The 19,255-nt window shown below is 41.5% G+C and overlaps 1 protein-coding gene across 1 annotated transcript in view; it reads right to left on the bottom strand.

Annotated features, from left to right (window-relative positions):
- The window catches only part of pip5k1bb (phosphatidylinositol-4-phosphate 5-kinase, type I, beta b), a 35,543-nt gene that overhangs the window by 3,467 nt on the left and 12,821 nt on the right, over window positions 1-19,255 (bottom strand). Inside the window, exons 5-12 of the mRNA XM_080466609.1 lie at window positions 16,093-16,210; window positions 13,752-13,904; window positions 11,965-12,264; window positions 5,034-5,236; window positions 4,584-4,667; window positions 3,788-3,836; window positions 3,580-3,664; window positions 2,438-2,596 (exon numbers count right to left, since the gene is read on the bottom strand). Coding sequence (XP_080322735.1) covers window positions 2,438-2,596; window positions 3,580-3,664; window positions 3,788-3,836; window positions 4,584-4,667; window positions 5,034-5,236; window positions 11,965-12,264; window positions 13,752-13,904; window positions 16,093-16,210 — 1,151 coding nt within the window. The remainder of the gene's footprint in view (window positions 1-2,437; window positions 2,597-3,579; window positions 3,665-3,787; window positions 3,837-4,583; window positions 4,668-5,033; window positions 5,237-11,964; window positions 12,265-13,751; window positions 13,905-16,092; window positions 16,211-19,255) is intronic.

Raw genomic sequence — 19,255 nt, 5'->3', positions numbered from 1 at the left:
TAAGCTGGATAATTGTACATCATCACCTGCGTGTATGAGTTCTGGGAAGAGCAAAAAGCCTCATTAGTCATCAATCAAGACAAGCAACACAGTATTTAATGCCCGTTGTTTGACTGTTTGCTGGGATTTCCCCAGTGGGCTTTGAAAATCACACACTGCAAACCATAAAAAAAAAATCTAATCAAGTGGATTTTCTTTAGTTCCTAAGATAAATATCTGTCAATAGAACAGAGTCACTTCATAAATCCACAACATGGTTGTAAAACAGGGTTTGTATTCCATTTTAAAGGGAGAGCCGCATGGAAAAACAAGGACTTCAGAGCACAGCCGAGACACAAGTTCTACTCAATATGAATATATCTCGCCAGCAGAATATTAGATCTTCGTGCTCACAGTGAATGAGCCACAGTGGAATTACACGAGGTGGATCCAGACTTTTGGGATCTGAGGTAAGCAGTAACAATATTAAAATAATTATTTTCAGCTTCTCTATTAATTCCAAAAAATGTTAATACAGTTTTGCATGATCCATTTTTTTTTTTCTCATTCAATTTAGCTGCTGTACTGGTCCAGTCCTTTCACTAACTTTTATTTTCACCTTATATCTACTTTTGTCGGAGTACAGCCTGGACACGTCCATCACAGCACAAACCACAGCCACACTCACATTCACACCTGCAGGTAATTTGCAACTTCAGTTCACTTGAAGTTTATGTTCTTTGGACCGAGAAAACCAAGTAACCTGGAGAAAATGGACACACAGGGAGAACATGCCAACCCCGCACAGGGAGCACAGCCCCGACTCATATCAGGGGGATATTCTCTATCAAGTGAGAGTGCTGCACTACATGTGCTGGCCAATCATTATTTTGTCTTCTTTCAAGTACAACAATATTTTCTGCATTATTTAATATTATTTCATATGTGTTGTTTTCTTGTCCGCACCTGTTTTGGTGTTGTTTTATTGAATGTTTGTGTCTTGTAATTGTACGTGTTAGGACGACTGTGTTGTGACAAATGCACTCAGAATAATGTGGACTTTTTTTTTTTTTTTTTCTACAAGGGAATAAAAATGTTGTTGAATTTGATGGATTAAATGGTTCCCACATCACCGACTGTAATCTCTCTATGGATTTCTCCGGCCGCGCCCTCTCGGACAAGATTGAATGACCATAAAGAGCAGGTCAGGAAGTGTTGCTTTACAGTGAGTTGCGTCACGGCTGGATGTGCCTGCATGTAAAGGGAAAGAGGACACATGACCCCATGACTTCTCTTTCTGCTCCACATCCACGCCTACGCCCTTGTTTCTTCCGGTGCAATGCAGGCAAACAGCAGTTTGTGATATCAAACACAAAGGTCAGACGACGACGACGCCGCCGCCGCCGCCGTGTTTCATCTCAGCCAGGACTTTCCCCCTTTAATGACTCACCGGAGTCACGCCTTTATCAGATTATGATCACGAGCATAATTACTACGGGAGGTAGAGAAGCAGCTACACGTCCCATTATTAACATACCCCTACAGAAGCACACAGACGCTGGCACTGCATCTGATGGGGTGCCATTAACAAGATAGCCTCGGTTGTCTTCCTCTCAGGGCCAAACACCAACTCCAGCAGTGACGGCTTCCTCCGCTGAGAGGGCAGCATTTTTATGGCCAAATGCAAGTGGTTGTTTATACTCACTCAAGTGTTTTCTCAAAAGCTCTAATACGCCACAGAACACTAAAAATGTACAGCTTAGGTGAAAATGGTGTATTTAGTTATCAGCTTGGAAAAAAACACAAGGAGAATGTTGATGCACCAGTGATATAGAATCCCTTATTCAATCAGGATTCAAGCTCATAACTCAGGCACTTCTCTTTCTATGTTCAGTTTTTGCTGGTACACATTCATCTTAGAAATCATTTGTAAAAATTCTAATCAGCCACAAGAGTATCACCACTCACAGGTGAAGTCAGCATGTCACCTGATCCGAGGTGGTATTTATTAGGCTGGACTACATGTTGTCCTCTAAGGTGCAGGGAAAAAAAAGGAAAGCGTAACAATTGGAGCAAGTTTGACACGATGGCTGGACAGCTTCATCACAGCTTCTCCAAAACGGCAGATATTGTGGTGTGTAGGCCGTCTGTGGTGAACGTGAGCTATCATAAGCGGTACAAGGAAGTAAACGTGGTAAATCAGTGACAGGATCATTTGCGGCCAGGACTCATTGATGCAAATGTGAAAAGCGTCGCCGTGCGCTCTGATCCGACAGACAAACTGGTGGAGCTCAAACTGCAGCACAAGTTCTGACTTTGTTGCTCATAGTTCAGCGGAAGGAAATTTACTTAACATTAGGCAGGTGTTCATGATTTTATATCTGATCTGAGTGAAAGTTTCACACTGAATTGTAGATATGGCATAGTTGACATGATTTCTTTCTACAAACTTGAGCACCTTGTCCATCCAGACTGGCCAGGCTTCGTGCTCCTCCCAGCCGTTCCCTCTTGTCCTCTTCATGCCTCTCCTCCGCCCGCAATGAAAGGATCTCCTGTGAAGACGACTTCAGAGCCGGGATGGACGTGCGCGTCCTCTTTGAAGGGGAAAATCGAATTGCTGCAGAGCAAAGAGGGGAAAAAAAAGAAGCATTTGAGTCAGTGAAAGGAGGGAAATGAGAGAGATTTGTGGAAGCAGCAGAGGGAGAGGAGAGGATAATTGGGGGAGATAAAGGAAAGTGGCAGTTACCCTCTGATTGAAGCAACATTCACACACAATGAAACTCCAATGCTTTCCCTCCAAAATTAGCGGTTTAGTTTTTGAACTGTGAAATAAAGGCACAATGGCGATTACACAAGTGTCCCCTGGGCCCCCCGAGCAGGGCATGAAATGAAATCCCTTCCTGTCATCTCATTCTGACAGGACTTGGCAATGGCTAATAGCTCGGCTAAATCCTCAAATCATCGCCTCAATCGCGTCCATTTCCACAGGGGGTCCCACATGGTTGCATAACATTTTGTTTCTATATTCGAAGTTCCCAAACACCTTCCTGCCTTTACCTCCAGCCACACCCGTGACACTGAGAACAGACTGTACCCAACGTTAATGTGTTTATCAGAGTGTATCAGCTCTGCATGCCACAATTCTGCACAGTGCCATAGGCACTAAAAAGACAATAACGTATTCACTTGAAAACACTTTTTTTTTTTTTATTCCTTTTTTTTAGTGACTCCTTTTTTTCTGTCGAGATTTTCAGAACTATTACAAACTTTACTTTGTATTATCAAGAAGCATGGCTTTCTCATAATCAACATAAAATATTCATGTTTAAAGGGCAAATTCATCTTATTTCTATCACATAGAAAAGTTAATCTGTCGACACACAGTGGATCATGCGGCTCAACTCACAACTAACAATGAAAGATCATCAGAGGCAAGAATAGGAGAAACAATACAAGGAAACAATATTTCACTACTATCAGACTTATTCTATCATAGTGACTCCTGGATGAGACTTATCAAAGAAAGTCCTCCTGATTCACTCTGCCTATCATGTCACAAGGTGCTGCCCCCATCTCTTTGTTTGTGACTGTGAGACTTACGCTGAGTCTTCCTGAACACCCGTGTGCTCATGAACTTGAGGAAGCGGCTCGCATAAAACCCGGGCCGGTGGACCGAGACGGAGTCCTGGGGACAAACGGGAGAAAATGAGCTTTTATCAGGCAGCCACTAACAGACATACGAGGACGCAGCCAAATAAAGGGCTCATTCACAAAAGCAAATTCGGGTTTGAGCAGGCGATCAACTTACACCGTCGTACACCAGCGCTTTCCACGAGTGTTCCAACTTTTTAATGAACCTGGGGGGGGGGACACAAGAGGAGGCCTTGTCACACTCATATCCTCTTATACAACTTTCCTTTTATGCTAGACCGAACATGCAAGGCTTCCTTCTCCCTCTCTAGTGCAGCAGAAAATAAATCTTTTATGGTATGTGACATTAATTATTCTGGGTTTGACTCAAGTGAAGGCAAGTTAGAAGACATAAACACATATAAAATGAACCTCTTCATCGGTCCTGACCCGATATCACCTTGCCGATGCTGTGTTCGTCTGATGCCCTGAGCCACACAAAGATTTATGTCAGGCCTTTAAATATCCACAAGTCTAAAAAGCCAATGAACCAGAAGGCTCCTTTCCCTCTTCAGTTATCCAGCTTGCTTCCTCTCGGGACAAAAAAAAAATCAATGTGTAAATAAGGAAGACCAATAGTCTGCTGTGTCCATTTGAATCGAGATGGATAGAGAAAAGGTTGAGTCCACTCGGGAGTGTAGTAAAGTGTCTTTCCATCAGAGCAGGGAAATCATTCAATGCAAGACATCTGCAGCAGTAACTATGAGAAAGTCAAGCTGTCCTATTGAGTCATGTATTAGATCTGCAACCACCGACACATCTTTCTGTTTTTAAAAGTACTTTTTGAATGCTCCAACACTGTAGAGTCAGATGTCATAAGATTGAATTACCTAAAAGTCAACACACCTATGATATTTACACTTCATGTTTTTGCACTGGAAATAAATCATTGTACAAACAGTTGGTTTAAATACCGGTATGACTGCAGAATATCTATGATTCCCAGGTAGATGAGCAGCTTTTCTTCTTTGTGTGTTTTTGCAGGAATGCCACCCATCCTAGTAAAAGAAGCACAACCACAGTCAGAAAACAGCGACTGTTCCTCTGCAACACTGTTTGAATAAAGGCACTGTGCGCCCCTCTTTTACAAGTGTTTGTAAAATAGCCACTTGCAGTATTTACATTCATGTATATTGCTGTAAATACCTAGAACTGTGTTTGTATTTGTATTACCGTGTGTGTGTGTGTTTATTCTTTTATACTGGGCGTACATCCCATTGGGGACTCATGTCACCGTAGAAACAAAATATGAGGTCCCCATAGGGTAAGTCTGCAGAAAATGAATGCAAGTCAGTCTGACGTCCCCATAAGACATGAAAACATAGTGTGTGTCTGTGTGTGTGCGACCTGCTGAGCCAACTCACGTGTCGTCGGTGGTGAGGGCCTCAGCAGCCTTGCCGTCTCCTTGGATAGACTCCATGGCGGTGGAGTAGAGCACCCTCTGACCCACGGGTCTCCTCCCGTCGCCCCCCGCCTGGCCCGGCTCGCCGCCCTCTCTCTGGCTGTGGTCCAGGACGTGTACGCCCAGCAGCAAACTGTAGTCCATGATTTTGAAACTTTCCAAAACCTAGTCAAAGTAATGAGAATTGTAGCTTTTTAGTGAAGATATGATTAGTCTGTGACACATTCTCAAAGTGTGAGTAAATATGACTTTTTTTTTTAGGAGACCTGAGGTCTGATCCACTGTTTCTCAGATGTGAGCATCAGTGTTCTTGGGGTTATTTGGGGTATTTTAAAGAAAGTGTCATAAACCACATTTTCTCTTCAAAATATTACTTTTAAAACAATTGTTTGGGTGTGTGTGTGTGTGTGTGTGTGTGTGTGTGTGTGTGTGTGTGTGTGTGTGTGTGTGTGTGTGTTTGTGGGGGGGGGGGGTTCTATGCATTCAAAAACATTTCCAGAAGAAGTATATTATCAGAAAAAAGAAGTATGAGAAGCACTGAGCCAATCACCACCAGAAGGGGGAGATTTACCCTCAGCTCCTGACAGTAAATACAAAAACGTCATCGTTTCTTTTTTCCACTTTGATCCATCAACACACCTTGCATGTCTCAAAGAGCACAACACCTGCATAAGGAAATCTCTGTTTAAACCGGTTCAAAGCCAAATAAACAAGGTGTTTTTCCACAGTGAGCCAAGTGTTACACATTGACACCCGTCTCAGGAGTCCTTTGCCCAAGTTTCCCAGAAGCTGTGACTTAATATCTGTCACGGCTCAAGAAAAGCAGTCTTACAACATAACTAGGGTAAAGAGAGAAAAAGAGAGGTGGGAGTCTGATCTGGGAATCGGGGTCAGGGTCGCCGCCATGTTCTCAAGCTTATCTCATGACCTAGACAGGAAAATAATCTATTGTCTTTGTCTATAATTCATATGGATTAATCGTATATAGTTGTGCCAAACAGAGGTTAAACATTTTTTCTTTATGTGTGTGAATATAGAGAGGCAGAGGGAGTGGGAGAGGGAAGGGAAATACATTGCATAGAACTGAACCCAGTTAATAAATTCAATAAACCATATCATTGTAGTCTAGGACACTGAATTGTACAGTCTATGAAAGTACACATTCCTCTCCTACATACGACAGATGAAAGAACATTTAAATAGTAGAATTATGACAGTTATGACCCAGACATCTGATCTCTAAATCAATTTCTCATGCTTGGTCTGAGAAGATTGCATCAGAGATAAATCCAGTTATGTATATAATGTATAACTTACACACACATCCATACACATGCATGAAAGCACATAAATCCAAACCCAACGACCAACTCAAACACAGGGCCATTTGTTTGAGCGCCGCAGCCCCATATCAACAATTTGCATCTCTTCACTGAAACTCCTCCAGTCTATTCAAACTGAAGCCATTTTGAAAAGAGCCATGCCCCCCACGCTGCCTTCAGAAAGCCAGCACTGTGTGTACTGGCCCAGCTTTACCCCAGGAAACAATGAAAACTGTCATAACAAAGAGAAAACGGCTAGAAATCTCAGCTTTTCACAACTTTTGCACGGATAACTCAGTTTTCTTTCCATGAATGAGAAAGTCCAATACTCCAACACTACTGTAGATAGTGAGCTTTGTCACAACACTCTCTGATCAACCGCAAACCTCTGATGTTTTTCAGTTTATTCCACCCTGAAGCACTCCTCTACCAATCCATCTCTGTGCCAGCAAGGCTACAGAGCTCCCCACAGTGCTGGCTCACATGCCCCACTTTGCAGTGACACTAATACACTGCAAGCTTTCTTGAGCCCGAGTCTGTCTGCTCAGAAGACGGTACACACGGGCGCTTTGCTCTGTGGCAGAGAATCTGAACGTACACACAGACCACGAGTCCAGATGCGATCGACAAAATGCTCACGCTAATGCATGCATTCATAATGCATGAGTACAACCTGCTCCTCATGACAAAACACTGAGACCTCAGACACACGGCCTCTAATTCTGCAGCTTATTACATTTTTCTCTTTGAATTAAAATACAAACCTGAGCAACTATATAATGTCAATTATTAATGTTTTTTTTTAATAATCTTATGATCGTAGGACTATTCAGATCCATGAAAGTATATAAATGTCCTGTAATTAAGATTTATCTACTGCAATTTTTTGCGCAGGTAGTTTAGTGTAATAGTGTGATTTTCCCAAACTTAACCCAAGTAAAATACCATATGTTAATGCTGGAACGCTAGTTTAGCTCTTGTTCTAAATTGATTACACTGAGCTGTTCTCAAGTGACCAAAGAGCAGTGAACACAGTGACTACACCTCCAATCTGCATGCTTTCATCCTATAAAAATAAACACATATATGAATATTTTTATATTACAAATCAGTGTGAAGTTGCAATGATTATCCCAAAACAATCATTATCAGTCATGGAGTTTAAGTGGTGGACCGAGGAGCCATGAAGAGCCAGAGAGAACTTTGCTGTGACCATGAAATGTTTCAGGTCTTAACCTTCAGTTCAACACTTTAGATAACAAATTTTTGGTTTTGGGCTGGACGTAGTATTCTTGCATATGAAATAACACAAGCACAGAGCCTGAAACTCACACATTGCACAGTAGAGACTCCCTGTTTTTTCCACAATAAGAGACTCTGTAAAGAACTCTTAGGTGTGTCGTCTGACTGGGCCCATTAAAATTGTGGTTTTGTATTTGAAGATATTTTGCAATTGTAATTTGTCTTCATTGCCCTTAAATGACATTAATTTCTAAAACGTTTTTTTACTACGATATATATGGTCTACTTTTCAATTTTGATTATAGTTTACACTCAAGATTTACAAAGACTAGGGCACGTTGGTAAACCAGATAATTAAACCATATCTGGTTTAATTATACATTACACCTGAGTATCAGGACGAGTTTCAGTTTCTAAGATGTTTTTTCTTTCTTACTTCACTCTTGTTTTGCTGTCACAAGATCACATGATCAAGGGAACGACACAGTAAAACGAACCATAGTCACACTTACACTAACTTTTTTTTATTCACTAAACTAAGTTCACGCCTGCACTGACAAAATCTTTTTTATTCTGAACATTTCCTGTATCAGAGATAGATTTTTTTCCCCCCTCAAACATACTCTCATTATCTTGATCACATTCAGTTGGCTGCAAGTTGAGAAAGTCTCCACACTTAAACATCAACTGTGGAGAAATCTCTGCTGACAGCTTCCCGTCATCATCCGCATCGGTGTCTTTATCACTTTTGTGTCACTGACGGCAGCTGCACGAGCACACGCACACGCACACGCACACGCACACGCACACGCACACGCACACGCACACGTATACACACAGAGCCCCCCTGTCTCATTCCCTCCGTACAGTAGAGTTCAACATAAATTATTAATGACGTATGTTGTTTTTGTGTTGGGGGAGTGTCAGGGGAACTGCAGCGTAATGGAGAGAGGAGACTTAAAAGGAAGAGCGAGTACCAGACATTTTCCTAGAAGGGCCTCATGCTGCATAAAGATCCTCTCACATCTTTTAAAATGTGTCTGTCAACTCAATTCTAGCCCCCCCAACCCAAATCCCTCTGACGTTCAGTTAAAATAGGAATAAGAGGACTTATAGCTCTGGCAAATAACCTGAACTTCTTTTTGGTAATCCCACCACCGCTATGATCGGACAAAAATCCCTTCCACTTCCCCGATCCGTCAACGCTCTCCCCCCCTGTTGCTTGGCTTCAGCTGACCCTCGCTCTGTGTTTTCGGCCGGTCCTGGGGTGACGGGGTTAGCTGCTTACTCATGGAAATGGACAGAGATTCTGCTTAGAGGGCACTTTGCTTCCCGCTTAGGAGGCGAGAGCAGGAAGCCATGACAATAACAAACTACACAGCACAGAGTCTCTCACAGCTGAGGCTAAACAGATTCCCTCATATATACTGTAGCATGGAAACACACTCACACACACGTAAATAAAAACAAAACACACTGCAAATCACAAAATCCACCCAAATAGATTTGCCTCTTTAGACATTTTTTTTGACCAATTGCTGCAAAACGTTTGCCAGATAATAAACCACCCAAACATCCAGTAAAGATATGAGCTACTGCATCAGTAGTAGAGCTCATTTACTCCTTGTAATTAATAAAAAAAAGCTGGTTATAGAACAAGGATAGCTGACGTCTAACACCTATCGACTAAGATCTGTGACTCACTGCATATTCTACCTTTCTATCAGAACCAGCATAAGCTTCTGCAGCAAGCACACTGGCTGGTCTGCTGGATCACACCACACCACACGGGCCACACTTCATTCCCCACATGCATCAGTAAGCCTTGGCTGCACATAACATTATCTTCAGTTCACCACTTTTCCTTTCCTGGACATTGTCTGATTGACACTGACCTCTGCAGAGTGGAAACATCCCACTAGAGCTTCAGTTTTGGACATGCTCTAATGCAGCCGTCCAAACATCACAATTTGTCAGAGGTCAAAATATAACTGATTGTTATGTGTCACCACTGCATTTCATTGATATTGTCTCCTATTTCTTTTTTCTGTAGTTTCCTGCTGGTTTCTCAGACTGTTGACCTAAAAGTTTGATGTTTGATCTTTTCCTTTACTGGTCCAATCGAAGAAACACACCGTCTGAGTATGGTCTGGCTGGAGGTTTTGCTTTTCCTATGTATAACTTCCTCTATAAATCTTTTCGAATGTCGTAATGATGTCGTAAATCTCATTATAAATGAGATGCAGAGCATAAAAACAGCTTTTTATATCTTGATTTGTTGTGAATTGTGTATTGAGCAAGAAATGTTTAGAGAACAATATAGATAAATATATTCTGTAGGATTTAGAGTTTTTTGCAGTGAAGACAGGTCATATATTGATAAATGTGCACTTGTGTGTTTATGGTTTAAATATTAACGAAGCTCTGAGTTAACATGAGGGGAGGATGTCATTCTGGCTACAACCTGCTTCGGAGAACAATACAGGAAAACATTGAGGAAGTCAGCATATCAGTTACTGATGACGAGAGGCCATAACCTGAGATCACGTGAAGTTCCTTCTTTTATACTTCTAACGTCACCCAAGCTTATGCAAACACTCAAAATGGGGATTTCGTTGACATCGAGGGTGGGAAACGAACAGCTGTTCACGCCTGTAAAACTCCTGGAGAGGTTTCCTATTTTTCCAGCAATTGCAATTTTACTATGACCCAAGAGCTGCCATGTCATTTTTGGTGTGATTTAAAATAACACACAGGAAAGAGAGGAGACACAAGAACTACAATGAGGCGACAGTGCTCTGTGAATTAACAGGCTAAATACATCCACAGCATCACACTGTTCATTACCTCTAACGCTCACCCATCCTCCATCAATCTGTCAAGGTTCCTCTATTCCCACACACTGGAAATTAAAAGCACAGTGTGGCGTGTTGGAAGTCATTAAGTTGTTAGCTGAATGGCACAGGGGGGTGCAGGGTGACCAGGTCTGGCTGGTCGGCCCTGCAGACCACCGACTTGTCCAGGAAGCTTTTCTTCCTCACGTCTGGCCTCGTCGAAAAAACACTGACACACGCTTACAGTAACAATCTGGTCAGATTCCAAGTTAAACAACAAATCGAAGACCTTTTGCTGAAGTACAAATGGGATTACAAAATGGAGGGGGCTTTGGGCTGTAAACCCCATAAGGCCCATATTAGTCAGCTACTATCACTGCCTGGAAGTCATATTGTCATCACTGATAAAGCTCTCCCAAGAACCCATTAGTTCCCTTGTGATGTTGCAGGGACGTCACTGCACTTCAGCCCCAAATATATATTAGTCTTCCATCGATCCCAGCTGAAAGATTAACTGTGCTCAATGACTGTGATGACAATCACAGAGGTAATCCTAAATTGTACTGTCTGTTTATTAATTTCTCAGATTATAGCACATACATGTGGTACGTGGGTTGATTAAATTAATGAATGACGATGACAATTAGAGTTAATTCAAATATAACTATTATAATATATTGTCATAATTTCAACAAATAGAAATTTTGCTAATCAAGTACAATTGCGTTATTTCCAGTGTATACAGTCATTTAATATTTAAGTCTGGGAGGCTTTTTTCCAGGAGGTGATTGGGCTACAGAAAGCTATCAGTTTTTCAATATTTTTAATATCTGGGAAATACTCAGATACTCCTGGTGATAAAAATTCGGCTTCAACCTTGAAGTAGAGAAGAATGCGAGCCTTTAAATTGGAGGGCTATCTTTGGACTGAACTCCGAGTCTCTCAGGCTCATGTCTTAATCACATCCAGAGTTTGAAGAGCTGTCATGTGCTGAAACACAGCCGCGCAATGAGAGCGGAGACCCAGAGCAAACCAGACACACAGTGAAAACAAACTGCCTTCTACCCTCTGGCAAACACATGGAAAATTCTCTTTTCAAAACATTTGTCTCATCTCAAACTCACACACACACATGCACAAATTAGTGCACGATGTAACGCACAGAGCAGGGTATGTTGGTATTCAAGTGCCCATAATCAGGTACAAAGAGAGGTCACTGACAAGAACTTTGGCAACCCACTGCTTTGAGTTCCCAGGTTAGAGGAAACGTATTCTCAGCTCTATTGCAACACAGTGTGCAGGTCAACATGTTCAGCAAAGGAATAAAGGCATGAAAATTCCACAGAAAGCATTCCTTTCATGAAACTAAAATGACCCAATCCTTGATTTCCTTACTTAGTTTCACAGGTTCCTTTTAAGGAAGAATAGTGGGCTTCCTGTTGCGAGTACACTTATTCAAGTTATTATCCCGCGACGCCCTGACATAACCACCTACCCGACAGTCTCTTTGCAGGGTCTTCATCAGGTTGGCGTGTGTTTCTGCGTCAAAGTGAAGCCCCTCCTCGTGCATGTCCTGGAAGTCCAGATCTTTGTAGGTTGGACAGCTCTTCTCTCTCTCTTTTCTGGATGCTCGTCTCTTATAGGTGGATCCCTTCAGGTCATATTTGTAGTGCATTTTAACAGAGCGAGGCAGCACATTGTTCATTACGACCAGTCGTATGTTGATGCCTCCGGATTGGATACAGTACAGGCCGTAAAACTTTGGCAGAAGGGTTCGAGGATTCTGGTTCAAGTTCTGTGGGTATAAAGAGAGCAGAAAGGATCAAACTTGACTCAGTGAGACTAATTACCAAGAAATGAGGAAAGAAATACTGTCAAAAAAAGTATTTTTGAGCCCAAGATTAATTTTGTATTTGGCTTCTATGTTTGGTTGAACAGAGTGGAGTTTAAAGTTAAAGAAGCATCTTCCTGAGGAGGATTTACTCTGGATTCAAACTGATCAGAGTCACAGATCACACAGACCTTCAGTGATAATCGTGGACACAAACTATCCATAGTTGTTGATATAGCAGTGGAGCCCAGATTCATTTCATCTTAACAGAAACTCACTACCCAGCGTCCTTAAGTGTTGACAGAAACCTTTGCCCTATTTCTGCTGCATGGATGTATGAATATGCAAATAATCCATTGCTGCCTCCACCCAGCCCTCTGCTGCTTACCCGCAGCTCAACCTTTCAAGTTACAGGTCGATGTTTCAGAAACAAATATATAGAAGACAGCCTGAGTCTGCAGATTATACTACACCTCCCGACCATATCAGTGCTTTTCAGACTGTATTGCTTCAATGGAAACGTAACAATATGACTGCAAGCATTAAAAAAAGACCTTACAATGACCACCACTGTTGTTTTCATTAACAAATCAGCAAATAACATCACTGTTTCACAAACTATTAAGAAATTCATTAAGTTCTTAGTTTAGTTTAGTTTATCCCCAGGTTAAATGACTGACATGAATGTTTGCAGTGTTTGAACTTTGGCTTTTACAAGAAGGCACCAAATCATTTTCATGTAGTTTGGCAACTTGGGAATTATATGTTATGTACATAGACAAGAATGCCACGTTTACGACCGTTTGTAATTTGATTTCCAGCTCCATTGAGATATTTGGTACCAAACAGCAGCCGTTGTGTATCTAATAAAAAGTTGTAATCAGATGTGGAAGTATAGTACTGGCATAATGTAGTATTTTTTGGATACTTGTACTTTCAATTAAACTAATAATCAAATCTTTTGATCTGCATTTTAGCCACAAATAATTGTGAGACAAATCGTCACATGATTTCTATATACTTTGCCTGAGAAATATGCTTTGAACATAAATCATTTATCCAGGTAAATTGAGCCGAATGCCTACTACTGACAATGCAGTTAATAAGTAACTAATTCTTTGAGTATTTTTTAAGACGTAATTCATACTTATCTTTGACTATATCTTAACCACAGTACTTTTAATTGTAACTGACTACAATGCAAGCAATGCACTCATACCAGTTTAGAATTTGTATTACCTTGGTTCTTATATATTTACTAGGACAATAACTCTGCTATAGTAAGAAGAAAAACTTCTCAGATGATTAAAGTACTTTCATCTTTCACCTAAGCTGTGCCACTCCAGCATCTCATTACAATCTGTTAAAATGTAACATCAAGTTAACGTTCAAAAACACTTGGGTCCAAAAGACAATGAGAAGCCGTCGCGCAGTCCCATTTAACTTCTCACCATGTAGTATCCCGGTAGCAGCCTCTGCAGAAACTTGGCCTCTTTGTGCTGGACAGTTTTAATGATGAACTCGTCATCGCTGGTCAGGTAGAAAAGAGAGCCACTGGCCCCCGGGTTCGTGAGCTCAATCAGAGGCTCGTTTACAAGGGAATACTGTTGAGGGGAGAATAAAAAGAGGTCAATATTTCACATGTGGACTCTCAAGGAAATCCTGTCTTTGCAGGTCAGGAGACAGGAAACGGTGCATCCAACGTCAAGAAAGCCAGACACAAAGCACATGTCGACGTGTGCATCACAAGATTTCAATCACATTATGAGAGAAATGAAGAACCGTTTTCATCCTAACCGAAAAGTCCTCATATGTTTGATCACAGAAGCTGGAATAATCCAAGCCTTTTATGGTTCCTATTTCTAATCTTATCGCTCATAAATCATGAAAATTTTGTAATAAAACAGTGGAACATTTTATTATATCGGATGGGGTTTATTTTTTACTGAAGGCCATAATTATCACATCATTCAATTTTTATAAATGCTTGAAATCTAGAAATGAACAACTTTGCGATGACAAACTTTTTTTAATGCACCTGCACTCAAAAGCAGCTCTGTGTCTGCAACTGCCTCCTCTTCCTATTAATTGTAGAAACATAAGTTGTGTCCCACAATCACTACAGTGTTTAACTGTTTGTCAAACGTCATGTGTATCTATGAACACCCGAGCTTCGCTGCTAAGAAACAGCCAAACAGTCGACTGTCAGGGACATTAACATAAGCCTCTTGGCTATGAAGAACAGCGGCAATTACTGCTCGTCTTGTGTTTCTAAGAAGAAAAAAAAACCAGACAACAGATCAGGCCTCCTCCCAAAGACGCAATCATCGTGTGCGGGAGAGCCTGTGAGAGCAGCAGCGTATTAGACGTTAATCAGGGAGATATGAGAGCAACGTGTTGGAGGCGTCCACACTCCCTCTGAGACCGTTCTGCTGATGACCTTCCACACTCACTTTGAGCTGCCAGCTCAAGCACGTCCGCAGTTTATTGCGTTTGCATTCGGGAGACTGTCTATGTGTGTACGTCCCCCCTCTTTTTAATTACACTGTGCTGTTTCTGTCTGAATAAATTCCTCATCACCTCAAGGACGCCCATCATTAGTGCATCCTCTAAGCTGCTGCGCCTCACGCCGTCGTCCCTCCACTGCCTTCAAGTCACATTTCATCTCTCCGTCTCTCCTCCGGAGTCCCCTGTCTTTCGTGAATGCAGAATCAAATTGGGCATTCAAGAACAAGAATGCAGCTGGTTGAGCTTATGAAAAGGCTTGGAGGCAGATGGAAAATAGGAAAACGGCGTCATAACAGGATGAAGCCTAAGACAACACACACAAAATCTAATTCTGCTCCAAAAAAGAATACAAACTATATGCGGAGTCGTGAAGAACATGATAAAAAGCTTTAAATTAACAAGGACTATGGCAATGAGAGCACACAAGGGTTTTTGAACATGCCTTATGACTAATGCCAGATCCTATTAATAAGACATTCCAAGCTTTGGGAACAAATATTTTCAAAGAGAAAACCATTCATGCAAATACTAGAACAAGTGAGAAATACAGAAAAGGAAGCCTCAAGTCAGTGTGAGGCTTCTGTTGAAAAACTGAGGCAGTGTGTCTTTGATTTAGCAGGAAGTTCACAGAGTCATCTGCTGGTTTCATTCTGCTCTGAGTGCAGATCATAGTGGTCCTAATAAAAAGGAATCCTCAGAGGTGGTCTGCACTACCCTGGCTGCATCACCCATCCTATACTCAATAAAACACTGTGATTCAGTAAGGGGGAAGAAATGTCATAATAAGAGCCAAACAGGCGACGAGGCCTTGTTTTTCAGGTTTGTTTTTTTTTTTTTACACACATTTCTGACAATACAACACAACTGAACAATTGGTTATAAATAAATCCATAAAAATGAAGCATGTGGTCCAATATACGCTGATCTAACACTGGAGGTGCGTCACTAATTCATTTTGCTTACTTTCCTCTGCACTGATGATCAAAGAACATTGATTGGTTGACGATGGAGTAAATGGTACTGTAACTGTTGATGAGATGGTTCAGTGGTTCGCGCTCTCCTCACAGCAAGAGTATCCCGGATTGATGCCATATCTCTAAATTGCCCTTAGGTTTGCATGTGTGTGACTGTCGCTTCATTTGATGAAGCCCATGATATTCAGAGCAACACAAATGCCTTTGTGAGAAGCGGAACTTCGTTTTATTACTTTATCATGAGTCAAAATCAACATGCAGGTGGATCAGCTGACAACCAGCCATGTTTTTTTTTTTTCTTCAATCTTACCAAGTAATCGTCCGGTTTGATGCCAAACAGATCTCTGAAGTAGCGAAAGGCCAGCGGCGCATACGTCTTGAAGCGGAAGTCAGGATAGTGATGTGCTGGAGTTAAGTTGCTTCCCTCGCTGGTTTGCGTGGAGAATATAAAACAGAAAGGAAACACAAAATTATGTAAAGACACCACAGAATGTTTTACAACAATAACTTAAAACTGAATATACAGGTTAGACATGTGACTGAAGAGTGTCAATAACAGACACACTCTCCGCAAAGACACCTGCAGCCAGGGGAAAGTAAAGTCTCGTACTCAATCTGTGTGCCTATTGACTCTCTGTAAGTTTATCAGCTGGCCGCCGCAATCTTGTCCATTCACACACCGACGGGCTTTAGTAAACTCATCGATGGGAACCCAGATTTACCAGCATTGTAGTTACAAACTGGCCCGCATTCAGTTCCTGGCCTGGAGAATGAGGACGTCTCTGATTACTCCGTCTGAACAATACCAAACAACACACGAGCCCTGCTCCAGAGGGGCTACAGAGGATGAGCAAAAAGGTGGGAAAAAAACCCAACAATGACAAAATAACCTACATTTTGACTGGTCAATGAGGTGTTGCTTTTAGACGTGCTTTGACAAAGACGGCACCTGTTTTGTAACTAACCCAACCTGTGTTCCAGGGGAAAACCACAACACTGGAGTAAGCACATCTAATACGGTTAGAGTGAGCCAGACGTCGAGTCTTTCATCTAATAAACTCTCAGTGGAATCAGTCTTGTTGACGCTAAGTGTACAAGTAGGTTAATAGAGGCTTTTGTTTTCTAGGGCACCTCTAAATCTTGTAACTTGACTGATGTTTGGTGCGAGAGGGCGACTGTGCTGTTGTTTCATGTGGGTACATTATTCAATAATACAAATGAGGGCGAGAGGGAACACTGGCTGTGTAACTTTATACCTGTGATCACCGTGCAATGAGATTTGAATGCTGTTCAGTGTCTGAGGGCGACAACAATGATCTGTCATGAATGAGTGACAGTTGATGATGGTAATGTATACTTTGGATGGAGAACATTTAGTAATACACAGTACCTGGAACGGTTTACTTCCGTGTAATTAATGACCTTATTGTGCCTGCGGGAAGACGTGCGCTGGCTGTCAGAGATATATCCACCGAGAAACAAGGGGGGAAAAAAACCCACTGAGGTGGTGTATGTGTGTGTGTGTGAGTGGGAGTGGGAGTGAAATTGATCCGCGACATCTCCAGCAAACCAAAACCAGAGTGACAGGACAAACAGCAGAGGAGAACAGCAACAAGGAGAGGAGGGAGGAAATAAAAGCATCTGAGAGCTGTCGCCATCACTCAGCCGCTGTCTCGGGAAAGTCCGTAAGCTCAAAGAAAGAACAAGAGGGGGTTGAGTTTGTGTGCTATTACACAACAAAAAATGTTTAGAGAAAGAAAAGAGAGAAAAATCATGATGTCAGACGCTACAATGAAGACATTCGTTTTTCTTCCTCAATAAATTGGTTTTGTTTGTTGTGTCTCCAATTATTTGATTTACGCGTGACCACAGTTTCTTTTTGTTTATGTGATGGTTGGTTTCCACAGTGAAATGTTGAGCCTGGAAGGCAACAAAAACTTTTCATTCACAAGTTGAATTAAACATCATGCTGGATGACCTTGAGGATGATAACATAACACACTCCCTTCATACTGCTCATATTTTGCACTCCAACGTCTCACAGAGCCAAAGACTTTTGTCTTTCTAACACTCGTCACTGTGGGGCCATCGTCAAAACGGCAACGGTTTGGTTGTTGCTGAGAGGTAGGAAACAATGAAAGGTCATCGTGTGTGACAAGGCCAGCTTTGAATAAACCAGACTGAGTTTGCATATCCTGGTACACTTTCCCATAGATGGGAGTCGAATCCTCTTCCTGAAACTTAAGAACTTAAGAACAATCGTCACTGAACTAAGTTTTTATCAATTTATCCACAAACCCTCAACAACATTTTATACATTAATTTGCATGTTATGGGGGAAAAAAAACTACTTCTGAATGTCAAAAAAACAACAACTATACAAACTGCTTTTAGGGAGGCACAGTGGTGTAGTGGTTAGCACCCTGGCCTCACAATGAAAAAAATCCCTGGTTTGATTACTCCCATTTCCCCTCACAGTGTAGAAACATTCATTCGAGGCTCATTGGTGACTTGTGCGCGCATGCGTGCATCTGACTCTTTGTGTTTGCATTGCGACGGAGTGGTGACCTGTCAAGAGCATACTACACCCACAGTCAGCTGGGATCAGCTCCAGCGCTCTGCAACTCTGAATTAGATAAAGTGTTACAGAACATGGGTGGAGTTAGATTTTATCATCGTGGGTCAAAGTTTTAATTGCCTTCTGCAAAATTATTAAATTGAATTATGTGACAAAACCTTGAAATTAAAGAGGAAAATTTTCCTTGGCAAACCATGTATTTTCAAATATTTATATCAGGGATGGGAAAATTTGACCATTCCTTCAACAAGGTGGAATTGTGACGAAACACAATAATGAAAAGAATTCATGAAAATTAAGGGAGCTAGTTTAATGAACAGAATATATGTCTACAATTTTAGGGAAGGGGAGGGGTTTCGGATTAGGAACCCTGGACAGGTTACGAGTTTATACCTGATGATAGCAGTTTGTACGCTTTAAAATAGAAAAAATTAAATAAGCTAATATTTTGTATCATCAGCCAAGAAACTCTGCAAGGACCGAAGCTGAGAGCCTCGGGATTAGCTGTAAAAACATTTTAGAGTTTGTGTCGGAGCAGGAACTGTGTGTTGATAGTAGTGCCACAATATATAACGTGTTTCTTTAAGCTGATGATGTAATTGTGAAGACAGCCCGAGATGACAGGGCTGCCGCTTCACTGACGTATGCTTTGCACTGTGGCAGTGAGAGGCACACAGTAAGCTGATTTCATAGTTCTTGTCAGGATAATCCATTAAAATAGTTTGATCCTGGCATCATGGCTTATACAAGCAAAATTCATTTTGTTCAGAAATGATGATGATGATGGCAGTTTGTGGTGGAGGAGGAATTTCCTTGGACATTATGTCCAGAGTCCGCTCTTTTCAATGAGTGTGATTAATTATAGTTTTTAATGCCAGACCCTGACATGTAACAT

The sequence above is a fragment of the Lipophrys pholis genome, assembly GCF_963383615.2.
Source record: "Lipophrys pholis genome assembly, chromosome: 7".
Lineage (NCBI taxonomy): Eukaryota > Metazoa > Chordata > Actinopteri > Blenniiformes > Blenniidae > Lipophrys > Lipophrys pholis.
Note: the sequence above shows the minus strand (reverse complement) of the source record. Positions and strands in the feature narration are given on the sequence as shown.